The following is a 26,138-nucleotide window of genomic DNA, read 5'->3' on the forward strand; positions in this document are numbered from 1 at the left end:
TATAAATAGCTGCAGAAATAACCACATGCTACCACGGTTCCCAATATCGCTCCATTTCGCTCAGCACAAAACTGTTACTTCCCCTTCAGTTAAAAATCACTTGTCCTCATCTTACAACTAAGTGGCTTTGACATTTCTGCAGACCTTCAGGCTTGTGTTAGAGATGGCCAGAGATACCACAATCCAACCCCCATCTCATTCCATATCATCTTCCACTCAAGTTTGGACCTGCTGTCTGCTCCCCGGCAGTATTTGATGCTGTTCGCCACAACCAGAGCTCCGTAGCTCTGGCTTGTCACAGGCTTACCAGTTCGAAAGGGCATGGCCAGTCTTTGGAATTTTGCCATCATTGCCTTCACAGTTCTGGACTTGTTTTATTGCCACAAGTACAGTGCAAGCATGCTTTCATAGAAATGTATAAGTCCATGTGCTGAAGGAATTGCTCATGCCAGTTTGTAAGTGGGCCTTTACACATAAACATGGGTAAAGACTGAGTATGTGGAAGAACTTCCCCCCAACCCCATGGAAAAATCTCACTGTGTAACATGTTCCATAGATATGTCTAAATGTGGGCCAGGTCGGCTGTTCCTTGTTGCAGTGTGTACAGGAGCTCTTACTTTAATAATGGTTCTTGACCTCTGCCACAGACAGAAGGACCCTGAGCATTTCCTCTCACTGGAGAGGCTTCACATGGATAGAAACCTGCCCTGCCCTCATATTATGGACATCATGTGGTAGAAGCTTAATTAAGTACACGCTGAATGACAACTGGATTCAGTGGGTGGCGGAGGACTGCAGGAAAAGCGACACCCTCTGCATTAGATTTTCTGGAACATATAATTAACATGCTAAGTAGAGTCATTAGCCACACACAGCCCGACATATGAATGTATACATTTGACTCCTCATGTACGAAGGTGACTGGATAGCATGCATCCCAAATATGGTTTCATTTGCTATAGAGCTAAGTCATAGCAGTTTTGAGTCTAAACTTGAACCCACATCTAGTAACAGGCTTAGATACTGAATCTGCTATTGTCTGTGGTTCACTCACCAGATGCAAATTCCACTGTAAGTTCTGATAGCCTAAAAACCGTTTTAGAAAGGCTACAGACCTATAAGCATAAATATTTATTTGTTCCAATTTATTCATTTCAATAGCTGGAGAGAAAAGAAAGCTGAGTTTCCACTGAGGAGCTTCATGCCTCTCTAACCTCTCGGCCTACTGCAGTAATCCAGTGATTCCCTCCGATCTCACCTGCACTCTGCAGCGGGCTACGTCCCGGAGCCTTTGAACCTCACAGGTGGGTCAACTTTCCCTGCATCATATCTGTGTCAATCGGGGTCAAGGGTCGATTCAGGACAGACAGACAGAAGCAGTGGTGTCTCACAGCTCTCTCTGTGCCTTGCTCCCTTCTCCTCCACACCCAGCCACCATCAGATCCTTAGGTTCTTCCGTCTGCATCCTCAGAACCCAGCCACCACTGATTCTTTGCTTCTTCTGTTTTGACAGGATCTCGCTTTGTAGCCCAGGCTGCCCTCAGGCTTGTGATTCTCAATATCTTGGCCTCTTGTGTGCTAAACAGGCCTAACATATTCATTTTCACAAGAGCCTCCACCCGAGTCCCAAGGCTTCAGGCCCTGGTCCTTCAGATTTACCTGGAGCCACTTAATCTTCCTTCATATAGCGATCCACTCTCCTCCCCAGAACCCTTGTTTTAATACAACCAACTAACACAGAACACATCACAGGCTAGGCAGATAGATGGGAATGTTATTTATGTTTTTCGGTGGAGGTTAGGAGAGATATAGGCCTGTCACGTGTCTATCTTCCAGGTCCTTCTTGTCTAGTCCAGAGGAAACTCCATTTTGTCAAACTGATGGTCAGACAAAAGCCAGCATTCCTCAGGAACTTATGGAAGCTGGTTCTCTCTAAAGCCATTTCCTGCATCACTGATAGATGGGAACTCAAATTTAGCAAGGACAGGTGAAGAAAAGGAGAGACTTTGAATATCAAGTATAAGAGTAGTTTAGAGCAACTCACCCTCACACCCCCCCTCTTTAAAATGTCTGTTCACAGCAACTGAGCTGCAGAAGCAGCAATCTGCAACAGGTGGGTGCTCCTCTGGCCCCAAGGGAGAGGTTGGCCTTTAGGTCATTAAGGCTCACAGGTGAGCTGCAACCACACATTCAGGGACAGGGCTCTAGAAATAGAGCCTGTTTAAGCCATCCTCAGTACAGCCACTTGCAGGAGCTGCACTCCTTTCCTGACTGGTCCATACACAGTAGGTACACGCACATCCTCTCTACCACCCTGCGTGGTCACAGAAAACTTTAAGATGTAACTTAAGCCCTGCTTGCTGTACAAACCAGAGCTTGGAGACAGAGTGGACGGGATTGAGCAGCACCTGAACCAGAGTGTAGACTTCTCCATCTTAGCGTCTGCATAGAGCTGATGGAATGGATGGAGGAAGTGAAGAAAGCTGCAGAGTGGGGAGGAGCAGGACCGAATGGCAGGTCACCAGCAAGTGGTACCCACTTCCTTTCTAAACAGGAACAGCAGAACGGTCCGCCCCAGGCTGTTGCCAGGTGTCAGCAACCTTAGGAAGTTGCTGACAACTTTCTCCCCAACAGAGGCCCGCAGAACAATGCTCAGTGTAACATTGTGCCTATAACTCCTGGGTTCCCAGACTCCGAGTATGTTTAAACTTTAAATTTCCCATTTCAGTATTTAAAAAGCAAAGCAAATTCTTTCATAGATCTATTCATAAGATCTCTGAGTTCTGAAACTCAGCTGTGAATCTATTATAAACAAAGAGAAAAATCAGTATACACTGAACAGTAAAATTATTTCAGTGTTCTGTTTAATCTGTAATTTTAAACTGTTCTTCAGGCAACTTACATAATTACGTTACTAAGAAGCAATCTCTCCATGCTAAGATGGAATTTAAGAAACACACACACTGGACTGAGGCAGATCAGTGTTTCAGAACATTTCCTGTTCTTTTACAGGACTCACATTCAGTTCCCACACCCACATGGCACCTCACAACCATCTGTAACTCCAGTCCCAGATAGGATGACATCACCTTTTGTCCTTTGAGAACATCTGCATGCAACACTGTACACATACATATACACATACAGACACTCATACCCAAACAGAAGCATAAATAAATGTCCCCACATTGGCACATGTCCCCACAACATCTCATCTAATGAGAGAAACTGGGCATTTCCAACAGCTGCTACTGAATTAATAGTGTCTAAACTCTGTGCTTCTCACCTGCCCTTTAATAGTGACAACGATGCTACTTGGAGCACCAGGTGCTATGCAGAAGAAAGGGAATTCCACAAAGTCATGCCAACTCAAGAAAAACTGAAAACCTTCTCGGTGGGGTGTGGTAAGCTAGGCAGAAGGCCACCACATTCCCAGTGGGAATGAAGCTGAGTGCCCAGCTTTCTCAGCAGACAGTCCCTGCCTAAATCTGCCACAGATTACTCACACATTTGGTATATTTTAAGAATTTTATATTAGCAAATCCAAGAACTTGTTTAAGAACTAAATCCCCAGTAGCAGCCCAAAGCTATTACTCTAGCTAGGGCTTTCTGTGGATGCCTACACGCGCCTGCTTAGCAGCCCATCTGGGGAAAAGCTGGGAGACCTGTAGCAAATAAAACAGGTCTGTGTTTCACAACCTTCTTCTGGGTGGAAAGTAATAAATACTGAAGGCTAATTCTGACCAGAGCCAAGAAGAGCAGCCAAGAAGCAGGGGCAGGTGAAGGGTTTTGTTTTGTTTTTTAAAGATTCATTTATTTAGTGTATATGAGTCTAAGAGGGAAGTAGATCCCATTATAGACATTTGTAAGCTACACTGTAGTTGCTGGGAACTGAACTCAGGGACCTCAGGAAGAGCAACCAGTCCTCTTAACCGCTGAGCCATCTCTCCAGCCCACTGTTTGCTTGCTTGTGAACTTTGTAAAGAGACCAGGAAGGAAAGGAAGAGGAGACAGGAGTGCTGAGGAAGAATAAGCATGGAAGGTTCTAGAGGCTTCTCTTGCCATCCCACCCACTATCCCTAATCACATACGGTGGCCTTCAGTTGGTCCAGGCCACTCACGACCAATCACAGATACCTTAACTGCTGTTTCCTTGTGCCCTATCCAAGACGCTGTGGCCATGAGGATCTGTTAAATGCCAGCTATAGCCTTAGCCTGGGTGAAACCAGAGTCCCTTTAACAGCGTATGAAAGAGTTCTACATGTGCCACAAAAATTATTCCCTACAACATCTGGTGACTCTTCCCTGCTGGACTAGGCTCTCTCTCTCCTGGTGGAATCTTTTATTCCCACAGGAAGCCTGGCACAGGGGAAGCTCAGTGTGATTTCAGGAGCTATCCTCAGTGTAACTGTGGAGAGACGCCTTATCTGTCCTTGTCCCCTGTAATTTGGCTTCTATGTGTGTTTACTGCCCACCACCACCAACTCCTCTTTCTAAACTGTCCTCCCAAACCAATCAATGAAGTTAAACTAATCGGGGAACATGAAGAGAAAGCCCACCAGGCAGGTGTGGGGGAGGGGACAGGGTGGGGGAGAGAATGGGGTGGGGAGACTCACTGATATTTCCACAGACTGCATGGAGAGGTCACACGGTGGCTTCAGGGCCTTAGGCCTGGTGGCATACCAGAAGGTGGTGAGCGCAGCAAATGCCCCGAACCCCATGAGGGTGTTGGTTGGAAGGGTACGCACATACTGCCGAATGTCAATCAGCTCTGGCATTCGAAAATACCGGAACAATTCGTGGACTTCCATGGTTCTGCGTTGGCGGTTCTCTAGGCAGAATTCTGTTAGAAGAGAAAGGTACCATGTTCATTCAGGGGTAGGACACTTCTCTAGAATTCTCCCAGGTCACTCACTGCTACTATGGCTCACTAACCAATCATGACATTCACACACACACACACACACACACCCCGACCATCATATGGTCCAGGTTTTTCCTCCACAGAAAACTTTCACTTTTCTGGTAACATTTTAATCGTTTAGTTTTGTTCCATTTCTCTATTTTATTGTGTAAAAAGTTTTTATTAATTACATTAAGAAGACTTTACTCAAAAAAACTCTAGCCATAAGATACTATGTTCAGAAAAAGAAATTGTGCCTTTGTCCTCTCCCGCCTAGTCAAACACACTCCATCCTCATCACGGTGGACAGGGATAACAAGAGCGCAGATGAACAAGCCCAAACCACCTAAGGGCCATTGGGCGCCGCGTCTGCCAAGGCTCCAGAACAAGTTTCCCAAGTGGTAAAAGAGACCAGCCTAAATTTCAACATGCCTCTCGGCTTCCCAACAGGAGTGGCTTTATGTCAGGAGATGCCACGTTTGGCTGTTCTAATTAGATTACTTTCTTTTATATTTCCCCAAGATATTATAACTAAAATGAAAAGAATAAATTGGTGTGCATTCAGTGAGAATTTAAAACAAACGGCAGAAGTGTAGAGAGGGTTATGGGATTGCATTTGTGAGAAGACAGTACTGAAGACTGCACTCGGGAACAAGGGTCTGCTTTGTTCCCTACTGGCAGTGGGAACAGCTTACTTTGCCTTGCTGAACACTAGTCTGTGTCTCTGAACATGGAAATGGAGACAGCACCCATTCCAGTGAGCTCTCAGAACTGCTGAGGATGGTGCCGCACACACACAATTGTTCAATAAATGTGACACATTGTGATCATATCCCCTACCACAGCTCTCTGATTAGTCTTAGAGCTCAGAACACTGGGTTACCATGATAATAAAAATGCCTGTCTATAGTTTACAGATCCAAAATGAGAAAACAAGATACACAGAAGAAAATTAGGTAAACATTAATATATATCAAAGCCCTAATTGCACCTTATAAGCAATTTATATAGAGACTAGTCTAAAATAATTAAGCATGCACTAGAGAGTAAGATCAGCTCTAATTTACCAGCTTATTGATGAATAATTGCCCGCAAGGCAGGCTCACAGCAAAGAAAGAAACAGGAGAGAGTCCAGAGGCTGCGCTGAACTCCACAGCAATGCAATGAACGCTCACTCGGCTACTCTAAGCTCAGCACACATTCCTTTGGATGCTAGGTCACAAGACTGAAAGTATTTCTTTAAAATATAGAAACCATATTTATATCAAATTTATACTATTATACAATTTTCCCCCACAGAGTATCAGAATAGCAAGCAAGCTTTTCCTAATCAACAATATGACAGGACCCAGCATAATGACAGATTTACTCAACTTGTTCAAGCTTGTGCTATGGCTCAAATTAAGAGTAAACTCGACCACTCGCGCACACACACACACACACACACACACACACACACGAGTGTATGTAGGTGTGTGCACACACACAGAGAACCACAAACTTAACAATGCTAACAGATAAAGAACAGATAAACAAGTCACTCCAGATTTTAATTCTAGAAAGAAAGTGCCTACAAAAGCACTCACCATCTGTGCCACCGACAGCTGACTGCTAGGTGACACACCACAGCAGAATCGGAAAAGTGCAGCGAAGATGGGGGTGGGGTGGGGGACAGGGCAGCGCAGCCGGTGCTTACCAGGCCTGCCAAGGTCTTTCAGGGCATTAGTCACATGCAGAGTCCTACACTGCTGCCCACTGGGCTAAAGGTAACTAGCAGACAAAATCCATACTTGACTTCTTAGGGGAACAGAGGGTGGAGGATGGGCCAATGAGCAGCTGAGAGAAGTCACCCCACCGCTCCACCCATGGGCAGGGAGCAGCATCAGTGAGTGTTGCTGCCAAGGCAGTTCTTCAAACAGACACTGTTTTCATCTTGCTCAGCTTCCCAATAAGAAGAAACAATGGGTAGGGTGTGTGTGTGTGTGTGTGTGTGTGTGTGTGTGTGTGTGTGTGTTTTGTTTCTTTCAACCATTGAAATGAAGGATAGGATATTATCAGGTGGGATATCTAACCGCCATGAGACAACTTAGAGAGAAAGATACCAAAATACACTGAGAGCATATTTGTTCTAGGTGTAGTCATAGGCACTGAGCTCTTCCTATCAGTCTGCATATCTGAGTGCCTAGGGTGTACCAAGCCCTGTACTAACGATCAGGCCATCTTCTCAATGGGTTAACCACCTAATGAGGAATAAGATGAAACTAGCCCACTAAGCATCAGGAAGGCACTTCTGAGAAACAGAAGCCTACACTAAGACTTCAAGGATAAGCAAATAAAATCAGGCTCAGGTCCCATTGGCACCAGCCACTGAGACTTTGCAAATAGTATTACAACTTGGCATGTGCACCAGTTTCAAGATGCAACATGAAAATTTGCCTCGGCCTCCAATCATTCTGTTCCACTTGTCTTCGCTGTCCATCATCCGATGGAGAGGCTTTACCCACCTTTGCACACACACTATGGCCCTGTCTTTTCTCTGTGTCCAGATAGACTGTGTGGATTTATAGGAACTGACCACAGCAGAATTACATCCTTGGGTAAGACTATCAAACCACCTAGACAAACGGTCACACACAGGGATTAATTTATCTATTTTACGCAGTGGCAGCTAAGATACAGAGTGTATTATGCAAAGAACATTTAATAAAGGCTAGGAAGAAAAATGTTTTAAAAATCATTTAAGAATCATTTATAGCATGCATACAAAAAAAACGTGTTATTAGATGCTAATCTGTAATGCTAAGCATTTAAATCCAGCGAAATCCTTACAGTTGGTGGGTGATAAGGACATTTAATCCATAGCCATTTAATCCATGCTAGAGCCAGGTACCAATCTGCAGAACAACTCTACTGTGTGAATTGGTGAGGCCTACACTGGAACGAAAGCATGAGAACAAGAAGAGAACTCATCATTTAGTCATGTCTAGAACATTAGCGGTGATCACATTGTAACCCTTTTCCTCTTCTACTTGAATGCTGTTAAGGAAAAGCTATTCAGATATCCAAACATAGAGGTGGGCTTACAGTCAATCAAAATGAGACCCTGTAAACAGCCATTTTGTGCTCTGTGTGAAGAAAGACACCATCCTTAAGACTCCGTCCTGAAAGGTCTTTGAGCTAATAAATTGCTAAAACGAAGAGACATGTGTGGTCTTTAGTCAATGGTGTTCTGCTGGGAATTTTCTGGGATTTTTTTTTTTTTCAAAAGCAAACTTCCATATGTATATCCAGCAGAGCTTGTAGCTCAGGCACATAGAGCACGCTGTTATCAGCTAATAGCACGATTCAGTTGGCTTAAAGTCTTAGGAAGCCGTGTCAGTCAGTGTGGAGCACACAGCCTTGCTGGCAGCCGGGGCACCCTTCCTCCCTGCTAACAGAATGTGCCTAGGGGGCTGGAGAGATGGCTCAGCACTTGCTGCTCTTCTAGAGGACTGAAGTTCAGTTCCCAGCACCCACACCGGGCGGCTCAGGACCTGTATCTCCAGCTCCAGAGGATCTCACCTTCCTCTGGCCTGTGGGCACCCACATCCATGCAGCATGCAATGCGGACAAACCCGGACGTTTTTAAAAAGTGTTTCTCAGCTGGCCGGTCTGAAAATCCTCTAACGCTAGCGTCAGAAACCACAGGATAATGGAAAGTAACAACAGTGAAGGAGAGTGCCCCAAGCTCAGCAACGAACAAACACAGAGAGAGGGCGCCTCTGGGTACGCATGCGCAGAATCCGAACAAGAGACAACGACTGTCAGAACCCAGGAATGCTGGGACCCTCTGCAAGCTAGAACGGAATCACCATCTAACTAGATTGACTTCATGCTCCAGGGAGTTTTCACATCCTGCATCTCCCTGGAGCATCACCAGAGGAAATGACCACGAGACAAACTAGAGCCAGAAACAAATCAGAGCAAGACACTAACTAACCTGACCCTAAACCCAACTTACATGGAACGCTCCTCCTCTTGGCTATCGCCTGACCTGCTCACTGAGAACATATACATGGATACCCATACGAGAACCCCAAATCCCCTTCCTTCCACCAGAAATACTGCTAGGTGTCAGGAGACCCAAATCTGAAACCATTTGAACTCTCAATGGCTTACATACATGCTACCACGGATCCCCATTTCCCAGGCCTCTGCACATATGGATTCAGTGCCTACTGTACACAAAGGTTCACCTCTTACCACTATGTTTGCATTACAGAACAAAAAAGTAGCTTAGAGCCAGAGGTGATCCAAAAGGACACTGCTCTCCCTAAGGACACAGGAAGATGGACACACGCACGCACGCACGCTCACACGCCCATGTGACTCCTCTAGTCCTGCAGAGCAGGACTTACTTACTGTTCTTTTACTTACAGTAGCATTTTATTCTTTCTTTGTGATCTAGATGTTTTTCTCTTTCTGATGTTCCTCGAGCTTCCATTAAGCCGAGTAACAGCCGTTTGATGGAATGTCCCACTAGGAATGCAGACCTCAAACAAACCCACACAAATTGCACGCTTGCCTGCCCGACAGCAGCAAATTGAGAAGTCCTTAATGCAGCAAGCCAAGCTGGCGCGGTGCTGCCATTCCCCGCCCCACCTCCTTCCCTGACACAAGAAGCTATTTACAAGGCTGAAAGTGCCCCTTTTGTCCTGTACTAGCTGGGCAGAGCTCAGGCCCCAGGAGGAACAAGAGAGGGGCAGCTAGGCCATTTGCTGCTCTTTCAGTTTGCCACTCCAGAGTCATTGGAGCCGTGCTCCTTAACCCGGGCTGGCAAGCCACCTAAAGCTAGATTTGTTTAAGCCATAGCCTAGGAATCAAAGAACACGGGGGCTATCCTCTAGAAAGAAGTACTGACTATCATGCAGATGGGACTTGCTAGGTTGAAGGGAGGCAGGGGCTGCTGACCAAACTCCATGACATGGGACTCTCCCATACCTGTGGCCCATCTTATTAACCCAGGGGACTACTTAGGTGATTCTGGGATCCTCTGCACAAAGACAAATCGTCTCCACAGAGAATTCATTACCATCACCCACCACTTTAGGGCTTTTCTGGCCAGCCAACTACAAAAATACCTTAGACCAATGGGGTTTTCATTTCTTATTAAAGTGAATGAGCCTGTGGATTACCAAGTTAATGTATCTTGTGTATTGTACGGATGCATCACCTGTCAATTAAAAAGCCTATGGCCTATGGCTTAGGCAAGACATAGAGATGAGACTTCTGGGAGGAGAAAAAATTTGGGAAGAGCCAGAGATGGGAGTGCCTCCCGGAAAGATGTGAGGAGCTGGCTGCATGGTACCTGAGAACAGGTAACCCACCAGCCAGCCACAGGGCAAAATGTAGGTTAAAATAATTTGGTTATTTTAGTTATGATCTGGCTAGGGTAAAGCCTAGCTATATGGCTAAGGCATTTGTCAATATATTTTGAGTCTGAGACTTATTTCTGGGAACATGGGTCTGGGAGAAAGAACCAGGGTGTTCTAACCCATAGAATGCGAGGGAGAGATATCTTTTTAAAACCATGACTTATTTTGTGAAATACTGGAGTCAAGTTGAGTACTCTTGTACTCAGGCTTTTTGCTGATCCCTCCTACAAGTCTCAGGGGAAGAACTAAACACAACACACTTAAAATCAAATATAATGCGCTACTCTTTCCCAGTAAGAGTAAGGCCATACAGTGGTTATAGATCATACCCATCATATATCACACCCCAAAAGAATATCCCAAACTTAGTACATCAACTTGAAAAGATGAATTTTTAGACACACACGTGGGATTGGTTCAAATATCTGTTCATGATAATCTCCATATTCATTAAATTCATATATAGATAAGTCAAATGACAAACCAAATTACTTAAGAGATATTGCTTAGGCTTGCCTATCTATCTACACACCTACCTGCTGATCTATTAAAGAGGATCTTGCTACATAGCCCAGGCTGGCCTCAATCCTCCTGCCTTGTCCCCCTAGAAGAGTTCTGAGGCATCATGCATGGCTCTGGGGTATCTTCTAGACCACATTTTCAGGTTCTACAGTTTTCTGTGAAGTATCTCGACATTTTTCTCTTTCATTTAACTTATTTAAGTTGGATAATTTTTTTAAAAAAAAAATATACATCTATCACTAAAAGCAACATCCCCTCCATTGCAGGAACACATTTAATTATGAATATATATATTTCTATCCTTGATTGCTTCTTAAAGCGATTTTCTTAGGACAATATTCAACATTTGCCTTTGGAAGGTCCAACACCAAGAAGTAATGACCTATTTCTCTTTGCATTATAAAATGTCCATCTGGGACCTGAGATTGATGCTCCAGGATCAGGTGCTTGCTCTACCTGATGATGCTCAAAGTGGCTGACAGGACACAGCAGAACACTGCTGAGACTTGTAATATGAAGACTGGGTAAGGGACTGGAGAAAGCCCTGTCCTTATAGTGAAGCACAAGAATTATTTCCTGCCTAGAGGAAGGACAAACTAAGAAAAACTTACAGCTGGTCTTGAGTCTTGAAACACAAACACAAGAAAGAAGGCATAGCAAGGGAGTGGTACCAGGGACAGTGACAAGGACCTTAAGGGGAACTGCATGGTAAAAGTCTAAGCTGGCCGTCAAAAGGTGGGAACAGAGACAAGATAAGAAGAAGCAACTCCCCACTTAAGTCTAACATTATCAATAAATAAACAGGGAACGAACTAACAAAGTTAAAGAGAAGAGAAGAAAAAAGGATGATATTCAGGGAAATCAGTTGAGTTATGGGTTTTTTTTTTCTTTAAGATTTACTTATTTATTTTTATGTATGTGAGTACACTGTTGCTATCTTCAGACACACCAGAAGAGGGCATCAGATCCCATTACAGATGGTTGTGAGCCACCATGTGGTCACTGGGAATTGAACTCAGGACCTCTGGCAGACCAATCAGTGCTCTTAACCACTGAGCCATCTCCCCTGCCCCAAGTCATGAATTTTTGTTTGTTTTTGTTTTTATTTTTTTAAGATTTATTTTATTTATATTTGTACACTGTAGCTGTCTTCAGACACACCAGAAAAGGGCAGTGAATCCCCTTACAGATGGTTGCTGGGAATTAAACTCAGGACCTCTGTAAGTGTAGTCAGTGCTCTTAACCTCTGATCCATCTCTCTAGCCCTGTTTTTGTTTATCAAGATAGGATTTCTCTATATAGCTTGGATGTCCTGGAACTGGAGGCCATAAGAGGGTATTAGATCCCCTAGAGCTATAATAACAGTTTCGAGCCATCATGTGGGTGCTGGCAACCAAACCTGGGTCCTCTGGAAGAGCAGCCAGTGTTCTTCAGCACTGAACCATCTCTCCATGCCTCAGTTCCAAGTGTTCTTAAGAGTGGGTGTCAGGTGAGTACTTACAGCACATCAGGCCCTATACTATAGAGTTACACGTGCCTAAGTGTGTCATCATCATAGCCTTCCTTTACTGCATGAGGTGGCTACCGCCATTAATCCAAAGAACAGGATATATATGTATAATCTTTCTTGAATGAAACCGGAACAGAATATATTTGGATTGATGGCAATAATAACCACCTCATACACAAAATCACCCACACCAGATCAATATTCAACCTTTCAAGGGAAATCAGGAAAATACCACAATGTAGGTAAGATGAATAAACACAGAACACACCAAGCTAAGTGAAATAAGCCAAAGGGAAGGACAAATATGATCCTATCTACTGCATGAGGTTTGTGGAATCAGCAAATTCATGGAGAAAAAGTAGAGCAGAGGTTACTAGGGGCTGGGGGCAGGGGAGGGAGACATGGGAGACATTGCCCAACAGCTGCAAAGGTTTTGTTTGGGGTGATGAAAACTGTGGGGCTGGACAGTGGTGATGCTTACACAACTCAGTGCCATTGGGCAACTGGATGCTTCAAAACAGTTCAAATGGTGACTTTCACATTTAGATGAGCTTTACCACAGAAAGAAAATGCCAAACAATCTACCAAAGGCAGAGGCTTGGTAAATACCTGGCCATAACAGACAAGGCAATGGAGAGCTGAGTTCTGGGGCCTGGGAAAATGAATGTCAAGAGCGGTGATAATAAATGTGGGGTTTGAACAGGTAATCTGTGATCTAGCTACCGCTCCAGGTCCCTAAAGCCTTCCTCCAATGGGCAAGATTAAGATTTTTGAGCTAGCCACACTTCCCTGGAGAGGGTCCCCTGTTTCGTCTCTGACCCAGAACAGCCACAGGAACAGGTTTCACAGTATAATGCTGCCTCGCTTCCCCCACCTAATCATGTGCACCAGTCCTTTCCCCCATTCCCTCCCTCCCAGCCTTTCCTCAAAAAAACCTTCCCTCTAGTCTGCAGTTCTGCATCTCCCTCTCTCACTGGATCTCCTGAGACCTACTTTATGATGTGCAAATCCCACCAAACAGGCCAGAGGCCACTCTCTAACAAATTCTTACAGGACCTCCTCACTGACAAGCTCATTCTCCAGCTGACTCCAAGGATACTGATTTGGTGGTCTTACTAGAATGAGGTCTGTGGCACTCTGGAAGTACAGTATCTATGTAGCTCCTTCTGACTCTCCTACTTTGGTGCTTAATATAGTGCCCAGACTGAAACAGGTACTCAGTGTTTACTAAGGAGAGAGGGGCTCTCGGAGACTCACACTGTTGGTTTACTGCCATCCACTGGAAGGGACATTTACACAAGGGTGACTCCAAAGAAGACAGTGATGGCCAAGGTGTTCTCAGTACTCAGCACCCCCACCTGCAGTCTCACATCCGGGGGAAGAGGTGAGCTCCACGGTCAGTGATGTGGACCGGATGGAGAGTCTAGAGGACTATGACAGTCTGTATAGAAAGGTATCCTCCTGCCCAGTCCCCATGGCCTTATGTTTCTTCAAGGATTTCACTTCCTGAGAAGTTTGTCAACTCTGAAGAACACAGTCTTTGGGTATTGAGGAAGGTGACCACACCCCATCAGTTTGAGGCTGCGTACAGGAGACCAGCTTCCATGAGCAAATGACAGGAGGGAGGGTCCCACTGTGACACTCTAGATGAGTTTTCTATTTCAAAATGAAGTCCTGCAAACTGGAGAGATATGTCAGGCTCCTGGGCCTGGAGCTGGAGCCGCGGAGGACTCTGGTGAGGACAGCATTCCCCAGACTCGGAGAGCTGGGTGGGTTGCCCTCTGAGATGTAAAGGAAGCTGCCTATAGGACCTGATCAACATTCCCCAGAACACATGATAGGCACAAAGTCAACGCAGCATAAAGCTCTCTACCCTCTCCCTTTCCACACAGTCACAAAGAGGATCTGTGTGTCTGGAGATTCCTAAGGTCACGTGAAGGCCTTTATGTAGGACACCAAGGTTAAACTTGAGTCAGATGTATTTAAGAAACTTCCTATCCAAAGAACAGCACCGAGGGAAGCAAGATTACTCCATGTGTCCTCAAATATTTATTTACTGTGTAGATGAATAACACCTGACATGGTGGGGAGAAACATTTGTCAGTGGTGTGACTATTGATAAGGTGTTCATGCTCCTGTGAACACACACACACACACACACACACACACACACTCATGCAAATGATACTAATGGAATTCACTGAGGCAGGAAAAGGCAGACAAGTAGAGGAGGGGTTAGGTGGGAAGAGGAAGGGGATTAGCGGAGTGATGAGGAGATGAAAGAGGGTAAGAGGGGTGACTATGACTGCAACATATATACATGTATGAGAATATTATAATGAAACCCATTACACATAATTATATACACAGGCTAGCAACATATTAAAATACTGAACTGACATTCCATTTCGAATGAAACCCTCATATATAATTAACACAGTCTAATAAGACATTAAACTATTAGTTGATTTAATTTCTATATAAATTGTTCCATTTCTATACACATTCTATAACAAAGCAGGAGCGCTTACTGAGAAAGGCTAGGAAAGGATGAGGACTTGGATGGACGGGGCTGCTTCAGTCAACTCTTCCTAAGGAAGCATCTGATAGGGCAGGTTACATCAGATGATACCTGACCCAAGACTAGAGGATGACACCACGGTCTCGGGGTGTTGGGCAACACAAGTAGAGCTTGTTACTGTAGGAGGTAAGAAGGAAATAAAATTCTTCTTGCTACTAGAATAACCCACAAGAATAGACCCTCCACTTTACAAAGAAAGCCAGAGGTGAAACACCTCACCACAAGAAGGACGAACAGCTTAGTAAGCAAAAGGACTCGTGTCTAGGTACCACAGCTAGGGCTAGAACCCAGCTAGGCAGGAAGAACCAAGGTTTCTGTGTTTGAGAGGGAGTCCAATTATTGAAATCCCCTCGGGTGTTTTGTCCAAAGCCCCCATCTTAGAGCAATGACTATGGAAATTGCACAGAACAGAAACATGTCAAGAATCCTGGACTCAAATGGAAAAGGTTCCATTCTAGGAACTGGCTGTATCCAGATGAACCACACAGTCATGAGCCTCAGAGGTACAAAGTGAGACCAGTGGAAAACCACTTCGCTTTGTGTCAAGAAAGCCATGCTGGTGCCTCCAGGATGGTGGGGTCAGCCCGTCATCAAACCAAGTCAACAGGATTCCACCCACACCTCGAAACCCTGGGGAAGGGCCAGGAGGAAATCATTGAAGACCACCAATTCTGAGCTGGAGAGATGGCTCTGTGGCTAAGATCATATACCTTTCCTACAGAAAAACCTGAGTTTTGTTTGCAGCACCTATGTTGGGCAGCTTACAACTGCCTATAACTCCAACACTAGGAGAAACCAAGGCTTCTGACCTCTGCGGACATCAACAGCCACCTACACATACTCACACAGACACACAGTGAGACAGACAGACAGACAGACAGACAGACACATACACACACACACTAACCTCTCTGGACATTGGCAGTCACCTGTACATACTCACACAGAGATACAAACAGATAGACACTCACCTACACAGACACACAGACACATACATACCATGCAACTTAAGAATAAAAATAAATCATAAAACCCATCAGTTCTATGGCAGTAGGCCTGTGTTTATTTTTATTTTATTATGCTTTATTGGGCTCTCCTTCCCAGCCTTTTAATTGTGGTAAATGCATAACACAATCTGTCACACCAACCACTAACTATATTTTCAATAAACAAGATATGACCGGATTCAGACTGGTTAATGTTCTTTTGTATTTATGTATTTCCCACCTGCCACCCAGAGGATTTAGGTGGTAACCTGCCCTTATTAAGGAATGACAGATGGGCTGTAAACCTCTCCCAGAAAACACAGTTAAGCCTTCATTGCCTGTACTGAGCTGGGCCCTGGTGCAGGCCTCAGCAGCCCTGGGAAGAACTTCCACATATTGGTTCTTTCAGAGAGGGCCTCGCTGCAAACCAAACAGTACCCTGCACACTGTAGGGAAATAAAACTTTTCATTGGACCTTTGCAAACAGACGGTCACTGCCAGGAGGATGAAGCCCTAGCAATGCTCTCTCCACCTTCCACAAGTTCAGGGGAACAACACGACCTAACCCAGCATCACAAGATACCTGGGGATGGCCTCTAGCAGAAAAGTGGTAGGGCCATGCTGCTGCAAGCATCTGGAAACATCTGGAGGGCAGAGAACATTCTGTGTGTGAGCTAGAGGCCACCAGAGGGCTGTGCAGAGTCCAAATCTGAACAGTCAAAGATGGGGGAGGGGGCAGTGTACCCATGAAAACCAGACCATGTAGGGTGCAGGGGAAATGGGCAGGACCCTTGCAGGAGGCAGGGTCTTTCTCTTAGGACATTATTCCTTTCAGCAGGTTATGGAAAACTTCACTTCTTCACTCCAGAATACTTAGTTAAGATTCAGCCATGTCCTTGCTGGGGGCCTAGGTCAGTGTGGAAGAGAGAACAGACTCTAGCCTTGTCCTCAAGGAGCACACAGGGCCCAGTGACTCAGAGGTCGCAGCTATCAAATAGCAATGACCTGGATAAGAAGGCTCAAGAGGGCACAGGTTGGGTAGGGTTACTTACACCTCTTAAAATAGAATAAGGCTTCAGAGTAACTGTCAACTAGAAAAATGGCTTAGCCCTACAAAGTGTGAGTCCCAGACTGAATACAAAACACAAACACACACACACACACACACACACATACACACACACACACACACACACACACACACACACACACACACACGCACGCACAAGGTTAGAGAAGTCACCCTTTAATTTTGACAGACCTTAACAGGTAAGCAAAAGGCAGAAACAATTTACTTTTTTAAATGTTTTGAAGTTGTAGGGCTCTTCAGAAAGGAAAGGAACCTTTGAAGAGCATGGGCTCCTGTCCCTTAGCGGAAGATGGTGAAGTGAGCGAGATCAACAGGTGAATTAGAGGGCAGTTTAAGCAAGACTCTGCTCATTGTCTGAGGAGGCAAGGAGAGGTGTCCGTGACACCACAGGACACCAGCTAAAATTACACCGAGTTCAGGTAACCATAGAAGAGGTGGCACGCTTAGGGAAGTTAAAAACAAACCAAATCTTAGTTATGGAAGGCCACAGAACAGGACAGGGAAACAATAACACAAACGCCAGCTCTGATTGTTAGATGCTTGAGATAACCAAGTTACATTACTTTGGGGATCTTGACATTCCCACTGTATTTAGTTTAAAGTCTTGCCACAGAGGTCCCCAGATATATTCAATAGTCCATGTAGTACAATAAAATTACCACGGACCCTTCTGTCGGCTTCAGCTGCAGCTAACATTTTGCTCACATTGTTTTAGCACGTTCTCCCTCTTTTTAATAAATTTTAAAGCAAATCCCACACATTCCGCCATTCAGGAGATACTCCGAGTTGCCAATAGTTCTCTGACTCAATACATTAGGAAACTATTTGTAGGCAGCAGTGAGCCTAACTGGCACACATGGTGTGTCCTGCCAACAGCCCAAAGATCTAAACAAAGGGAGCCAAGTTAAATGTTGACTCGGAGCAGCCAGTCCAGCACAACATTTACTTCCATGCAAGATACAAGTCCATGTATGCGGTTGGCAAATAGTCACTGAGCTCCCACTATGCCCCAAGCCAGCCCACGCTTCGGGAGACATGGCGGTGAACCAGAGAGAAAATAAAGGACCAGTCTAATTAAGGTTTCCACGTTGAAAAATCTGCAGAACAAAACCCAAACACACTCTCGCCTCAAGTCAGACACATTATTTCTGACCAGAACCTATTTTCAGAGAAGTTTTAGTTTATATCCCCCTCTGACAAACTGGGTCACCTTTTTAAAAAAGTAGTCCCCAGAGATCTACTACCATTGCTGACAGTGGAGAAGGGGACAACATGGTTCTCTATACTTCTAACACACCCCAACGGGTGACAAATAAATGCACCTGTAATATGTGCATGCTTTGATTCATACACAATACCCACTTTCTTTAAAATGTTCTATGGCCATAAAGCAAATATATATTTAAAGAAATACAAGAATATATCTCTAGTCATTCTAATATTTACACTGTGAATCCTAATTCGTGGTCTAGCTGCACTGTCTACTCCCCCCCCCCCCCAACACCAACCAAGGGTGAATGTAACCACTATCAGAAACCACCCTCTGTCTCTAGAGAACCTGCCTGGTGAGGCTCATCTGTTTCTTCCAGAGTTGCCTCAGAGGCTGGCCACAGACGGGAGACTATCCTGGGTCCAGGATCCTCTAGCTTTAGCCCCTACCTCCAACGGTCAAGTGTTCTTACCTTACTTAAACTCTGCAACCCCAAATTCATCTCCAAGTCATGTCAGGAAACCACAGACTGCCGTTGTTCCCAGAGGCTCTGGAGGGCTCTGGGTTTTGGATCTGTCCTCTGTGGGGTGCCTGGTTGGACTGGTGACACATAAGGTCCCTGTGGGCTCTACATGCTAGGATGCCTCACGGCTTGTCTGAGTAAGGTGGGTAAGTGACTATGTTACGGAAGAGACCTATTTGACCCGTGTATTCCTGGCACAGAATCAAGGCACACCTTTAAAGAAGGAATACCAGGTAAGTCGACTCTAGTACAGTTATATAAGATTAGCTAGAATTCGACACTAATCTCCCTCCCACATCCTGAGAAACCCAGAACCAGCTGTGTCTCATCCACACTGAACTGCAGGAAAGAAAATAAAAATAACAACATCAAAAACCCTGAGATATACTCTTAAGCCCAAAGTTCACTTTGAGGAGGTACGTGTTTTGGTCAGAAGATTTTCAACCTCTTGATCCTAATTCCTAAGATCTAACCTAGCAGAGCAGATACTATGTATTACTGTCAGGGGACATTACCTTAGTGTCTCCAGCTTCAGCCAGTCATCCAGACACCATGAAGGGCCTACTAAGGGTAAGGCACAGTATGAAATGTCGGGGACTATGGGCTGAGGCCACACTATACAAGGAAAGAAGCCCCCAACAGACAAGCTTGAGCCTGGGGCCTGACAGTGGCAGATCCATTTCTGCTCAGGAAAGATCTTATCAGAGCTTCATTTCCAGAAGAGCCATTACCCCTCCCTCCCAGCACCCACACCCTTTGCCATCACTGTCCATGTGAAGATGGCAAACTCTAGGCTTGGTTGGTGGTACTGAGAATTAAAGCAAGGAACAGGTGTCCACTGGTGATAGTGTTCAGTGAGCACATGAGAATAAATAGACTTGGCCCACCGATTGCCTCTGGGGACACAAGTCAAGGTCAATACCTAATTTCAGTCATCTTTGGACCAGTCCAGGACCCGGGGGGCATTTCTGAAAATATGGCAGTGACAATGACTGTCTTTCTTACCTGGAGCTTACAGTATGGTTAAAGTGCTCCTATGAGGAGGAAATGGATATACACACATACAAAGACACAAACAAGTCAGAGCTAAGGATGCTAGCCAAAATACTAAGTGACCGGTAGAAAAGATTCTAGTATCAGAATCAGCAGTTAGGACATCTGGAACTGCAACCATTTCTTTTTAAACTGGTAGAGGCGTACTTCAAAATTTTAGTGGCTAGTTGGGTTGCTGGTGCATCCTAACTGAGTGTCAGAGAAACCAAGTTCCCAGCGTATGACAGGCACCAAAAAGGGAGAGAGTCACACTGGGACAAGTACCTCTGAGCAGCAACACTGAGGAGGGAGGCTGGGAAAATGACCAGCATTAGTGCAAGACCCGTGTCAACACAGGCCATGGAAGCCTGCGTCCCCTTCCAGGACACACGTCAGCAACTCAGGTGCCTGGACAGCTGAGTCTTAGGGTGCATAGATCCTTTAGGCCCATGGCCGCATGTCCTGATGGTCTAATTCATGAAGCTTTGAGATGGGCAGGGGAAATAGCAATTGGACGTAAGCTACAGAAGCCCTTGAAAGGCTAAAGACTCGGGATTCTGATGGTTTCTGCCCTGAAGCTCTGCTTCAGAAAAAAAGTTACCCTCTTTCTCTCTTAGCCAACAGCATCACTCCTCCACATTTACTTCTCATTTTTGAGAGAGGGTAGTCTCATCTCTAGTAAGTGCTAGCCTGAAACATAGTATGTAGCCCAGCCTAACCCCACACTCAAAGTGACTTTCCTCCCTCAGCTTCTCAAGTGCTGGGATTACAGATGCTACCATGTCTGGATTTGTTTCTTTTGTTTTCAGTTTCCATTGCTTAACAAGGGCTTCTGCTACCTAAGCTGGAGATACAGACAGTGAACTTAAATACTAAGAATGCAAGGAAGAAACAGGTGCATGCTGGGAAATGCTGGACAGGGAGTAGATTACAGTAAGCAGAAACCTGCTGACTACCTAAGTCTTAGGACATTTAGTCAAGGACAACACTCGGGGTCAGCCATTCCTTGAACAAGCCCAGGGCCCAAGAACAAACTCTGAGTGTTTGTGTAAATGTGTGTGTGTGTGTGTGTGTGTGTGTGTGTGTGTGTGTGTGACTGTGTGTGTGTGTGTGTGTCTGTGTGACTCTGTGTGTGTGACTGTGTGTGTGTGACTGTGTGTGTGACTCTGTGTGTGTGTGTGACTCTCTGTGTGTATGTGTGTGTGACTGTGTGCGTGTGACTATGTGTGACTGTGTGTGTGTGACTGTGTGTGTGTGACTCTGTGTGTGTGTGACTCTGTGTGTGTATGTGTGTGTGACTGCGTGTGACTATGTGTGACTGTGTGTGTGTGACTCTGTTTGTGTGTGTGACTCTGTGTGTGTATGTGTGTGTGACTGTGTGCGTGTGACTATGTGTGTCTGTGTGTGTGTGTGTGTGTGTGTGTGAGAGAGAGAGGGACTAGCCATACTCTCTCCCTGTACCACAGCTACTGCATCAGCAAGATGAGGAAGCTAGGCTATTTCACAGGTCAGAGTTTGTCTGAAGGGACTCTGAGGTACCAAGAGACAGAAGTGACTGTGTGCGGATCCCACCCACACTCAATCCACCTTACTTCACCCACTGCAGCCCTGTTACATTTAGCCCATAGCTTCTAGTTCTGCACTTTTACCAGGAAAACAATTCAGAATCACTGGGCAAGACCATTGTGCCTGTAAACTCTGAAGACAGAGGAGCCCGTCCTCTTTCTCAAAAGTATCACTAGACCACACCAGGAAGGAGGTAAAAGTGCTTCCCAAATCCACAGCAGAGAGCAAACCCATGTGTCACAGTGAGTTGCATCTCCTACTAATGTGCTTTGACTCCAGTCTGTGCTATGTTAGGGCCCTGTTCCCACCTGTGGTCGTCCCAGCACTTGATGCATTGATCATTCACCCCAACTGTGCTCCAGGCTTTGAGACTGACTTCAAAGGCAGATGAGGCCTTTTACTTTTTAATCCCCACACTATGCTGAATCCAACTCTTATCTCTCAGGAACTCAGGTGTTATGAAGAGAAGATGCATGGTTGAGTATAAATGATTCAAAGAAAGTCAAGGAACTTTCCAGGCCCCAGAAATCTACCACCAGAGGGACATAAGAGGGAGCACTTGAAGAAGATCAGGCCTCCAAGCCAGGCGTCCTAGACCCTGCCTCCTGGGACTTAATCTCCAAATCTCACAGAGAAGTGCTTCTCAACCTGTGGGTCAGGACCCCCCCCTTTTAGGGTCAAATGACCCTTTCATAGGGGTCACCTAAGACCATAGGAAACATGGATGTTTACATTATGATTTATAACAGTAGAAAATTATAGTTATGAAGTAGCAATGCAAATACTTTTATGGCTGGGGGTCCCCACAACAAGAGGAACTGTATTAAAGGGTCGCAGCATCAGGAAGGTTGAGACCCACTGTGCCTGCCTCACAGGGCTCCTGGGGACCACCTGAAGCACCGAAGCATGACCTCTATGGCATCTGTGAGATGAGGGGCAGATGTGGTAACAATGTTCCTCTACAACAAACAGTAGAGAGTGCCAATTTCTACAACAGCCAAAACCCTGCAAATGGGTAGATAATACATTTATCAGAAGTCACACCCACAGTGTAGAGATGTTCTAAAAGGCAAACCACTTTTCTGATGCCCTAACTTCTTTCCACTTATCTTACCAAGCCATGAAATCCTTATTTCAACAGCTTTTCACTAAAATACGCAAACCCCAAAGTCCATTAAAACCAACCCAATAATTTTCAAGTAAGTTACAAAAACTCATGAGAGTTTTAAAAAATAATAATAAATACATGCTTAATTTAAACCTGTATGTTTTTAACTAGAAAAAAGAGTATGGTAAACTGTTCTGAAATAAACAACAAAAAGAATAATGAGTAAATAAAAAGTAATCTTCAAAACATGTTAAATCTGAGATCACTACATAGCTGAGGTGACTAGAAATGAACTGCCCGCCTGGAGAGATGCTCAGCAGGTAAGAACATCAGCTGCTCCTCCAGAGGACCTGAGTCCACTTCCCAGCATCCACAAGGCAGCCCCCAACCATCAGTAATTCCAGTCCCAAAGGATCCAAAGCCCTCTTCTAGACTCTGTAGGCACTGCATGCATGTGGTATGCAGACATATATGGAGACAGAATATCCAGACACATAAAAAAAAAAAATAAAGGTTAATTTAAGAAAATGAATTGTCAAAATGTTCAACTTCAAATGACAATATTGGCCTTAAAACTTTCAATTTGCTTATAAAACAACTGGAAGAAAATAAACCCAAAATGTAATTTCTTGAAGACTTTTCATTTCTATATGTCCTGGCTTTTTATAATGAGTATATATTACTTTCATAATATGAAAAAGTAAAACGGTACTTCAATTTAGATATTTAGACAGCTCTGGGATTTTTTTACTTAAAATTTGAAGACTAGCAAGTAATTCATAAAGAGAACTAACTCAGCCAGGTTCCTATGTGCACTAAACCACTGGTTTTGAAATCTCAGATTTAAGAGATAGGACATATGCTGTTCTCCAGCAAGTCCTTACTATCCTAAGGGAGTACAGCCCTCACAAACCTCCAGGTAAGTGGCGCCCCTCCTAGCCTTTCAAGAAACAAAACTGAGCTATGGTAATCTCTATCCTTGACTCCTCAAAGTCTACAACTCCAAAAGCTAAGAAATTAGGATGGACAAAGTAGAAAACTTAACTTATTCAGGTGGTAATTTTCTTTCCCTTGGTCACACTATCTATTACCCTGGGATTACGAAAACTAAAATTCCTCAGGACTTGACATTCAGCGTTTTGTGAAGAGAAGAATCTCAGCGTTCCATCACAAACATTGACCAAACCGCCTCTACTTTCTTGTTCCTCAAGTTCAGCTACTATTTTAGGCCTTGCATTTCTTTTAAGCTCTCAGAAGCCCCTCAGAGTACACAGATGTTGAAACCTAAACTCAAGCACAGCCGTTTCAGAACACCTCTGTGCACTGTGAACCACCTTCCAGGCAACAGAGCCAAAGGTACATCATGATCCTCAAGAGCTTGTTTAACCACTAACTTGAACTGAAGACCTTCACTGAGGCCTCTGGCACTTTAACCTACCTGGGTGGAACAGCCAGGCTTAAAGAGAGTTCAAGAAACTGATTCTAAAAACAAAACAAACAAAAAACCTAAAAAACGATTGAGGATAAAGGTCTAGAAGTTACAGTAGGCAACCCACAGTCTAACAACAACAACAAAGCCAAAGGGAGAAAGACAAAATCTCTACTGGTAAATGACTAAATCACCTGATCTTTCCTGGGGCCCTCACTCCAAACCCAGAATCCCACAGCTCTAGATAGCCACATCCAGGAACTGAGTAGCTGAAAGAACCTGTATGGTATAGAGAACCCGTTCCTACCTGCATTTGTTAGATGCCACGTGTTAAATGTCAAAACTTCCAATGCCTGCCTGGTGATTTTCAGTCAGGCCGTAATAAAAATGCTTAGAATCATGGATGGGAGGGGTTTTTGTTTGTTTGGTTTTGTTTTAAGTTTTGTTTGTTTACCGTATATTTAGAAGGGGTGAGTGAAGAAGGTGTGTTGCTTTTTTCCCCTTCCCCTGTCATACAATTTTACTTCAAGATCTCAATGCAGATCTTTCACAAAGAACCAGCCCCCAACACAGGGATTTTTTTTTTTCCTTCAGCTGAACTACAAGAAAGAACATCTCCCAGGATCTGGCCCTATCTGTTTTCTGTTCTTATCTCACCTCACCGTGTTGCTCCAAACCAATGGTTCCTCTTAGCTGCTCCACATTCTTAACCCGGCCCACCGCAGCCCATCAGTTCTTAACTTTGGTGAACTAGGAAGGTTTGGGTGATTTCTGAGTTATGCTAATAGTTTTCACTGGGATAACCACAGATTACGTTTTGAAACGTGTATACCTGAAACATAATCAAAGGCTAAGTCCTTAAAGGGGAGAATACAGATGGATACTCACAGTTCCAATGAAGCATTTTCATAATGGCCATTCTTAACTAGGCTCCATAAGCATCAGCTTGAAAGGAGTGGAAAGATGGTCTGCAAGCTCTGGCATAATGCACTGATTAGGTTCTTTCTCTAGATTCTAATCCACGTGTTCTTTTAAGTCCTGTATCAACATTCGGGGTCTACGCTTCAAGGTGAGAAATATCATTTTTGCTCCCTAATTTAAAAAAAAAATTAAAAGCCAAATTGCCTTAAATCAATGACTCCATCACCGCTGTGTGTAGTGGCTGTGGGAGCTCCTCTTGGAGACACCGCGAGAATTTCTACTTATGACATCGGGTTCTGAGCGCTGCCTCTGACCCTCCTCGAACGCTCGGCGCAGGGGCACGTCACAGAGCGGCACCGGGACAGTCCGTGTCCACGCACGGTGAGTGCGCGCCTCACAATCCCCGCCTCAGGGGCAGGAGGGATGCGGTGGTGGAGACGCCAGGGTCCCCAGCAAGCAGGACCACCTCTGGGCACCTGAGCCTGGCAGGGAAGGTCCCAGCCGCCACACCAGTCAAGGACCGGTGCAGCGAGGAACGTCCGGACTCCGTGGTGCACCAGCCCCGCGCGCGCACGGCCCGCGGGGGAACCCGGGCTCCGGCACCGGAAGCGGCGGCCGCCGGAGCGGCCCCGGAGCCTCCCGAAGCCGAGGGAAACGAGGCTGTGGAGCCCAGGCCGGAAAAGCGGAACGTCCCGCAGAGCCACGGGGCGGCTCTCCAGTCTCGGCCCGGCTAGGGTCGCCTTGGCCGACACGAGGCCCCTCGCGGCTGGCGTACTCACCTCCTCCGCTGCCCCGGACGCTCCGCAGGCGGCTGTCACTGCAATCCACGAACTGCCCTGCGCTGGGTTGCGATGCTATTTAAGGAGTCGTGGCCGCAGCTGTTCTCTTGGCTGCGCCACCGGCGTTGCAGCAGCAGGGCCGGGCGGCTGGTAGGGCGCGTGCCGTGCCGCGCTGCCCCGCCCCGTCCGCAGGCTCCTCCCCGCTCCATCTCTTAGCGCGCCCACTCCCCCTCGCCAGCTCCGCCCATCCTATCGCACAGGTCGAGCCTGTCCCGCCCCATCACACCCGCCGCTCCTCCCAGGCCCCGCCTCACCGTCGCCATTCCCGCCTCTCAAGCCCCGCCTTGTCTGGTCTGATTCAACCCAATCAGGCCACGCCCACCAACTTCAGTCCTTCCCCTGAGGCCACGCCTCCTTGGTCCTTAGCCCCGCCCCACCCCTCAAGGCCCAGTCCTTCTTCAGGTCCCGCCCAGTCCTGCTGACTCCGCCTCTCCCTGTAAAGCCGCAAGGTGGGCGTGGCCTCCCTCAGGTCCAACAGCATGACCACTGCCCGCAAGCAAAAGC

General features: G+C 45.7%; 1 protein-coding gene across 3 annotated transcripts in view; it reads right to left on the bottom strand.

Moving 5' to 3' along the window:
• ACSL1 (acyl-CoA synthetase long chain family member 1) overlaps nucleotides 1-25,714 on the bottom strand; it is a 64,827-nt gene extending 39,113 nt beyond the window's left edge. The window contains exons 1-2 of one of the 3 annotated variants that reach the window (XM_080928734.1): nucleotides 25,575-25,714; nucleotides 4,617-4,843 (exon numbers count right to left, since the gene is read on the bottom strand). In XM_080928734.1, coding sequence (XP_080784860.1) covers nucleotides 4,617-4,811 — 195 coding nt within the window. In that variant the 5' untranslated portion in view covers nucleotides 4,812-4,843; nucleotides 25,575-25,714. Of the gene's footprint in view, nucleotides 1-4,616; nucleotides 4,844-6,489; nucleotides 6,622-9,319; nucleotides 9,454-25,574 lie in introns of those variants that run through there. The other 2 variants (XM_080928736.1, XM_080928735.1) reach the window with 2 other exon arrangements.
• Nucleotides 25,715-26,138: the final 424 nt, after the last annotated feature.

Source organism: Micromys minutus (genome assembly GCF_963924665.1).
Source record: "Micromys minutus genome assembly, chromosome: 14".
Classification (NCBI taxonomy): Eukaryota; Metazoa; Chordata; class Mammalia; order Rodentia; family Muridae; genus Micromys; species Micromys minutus.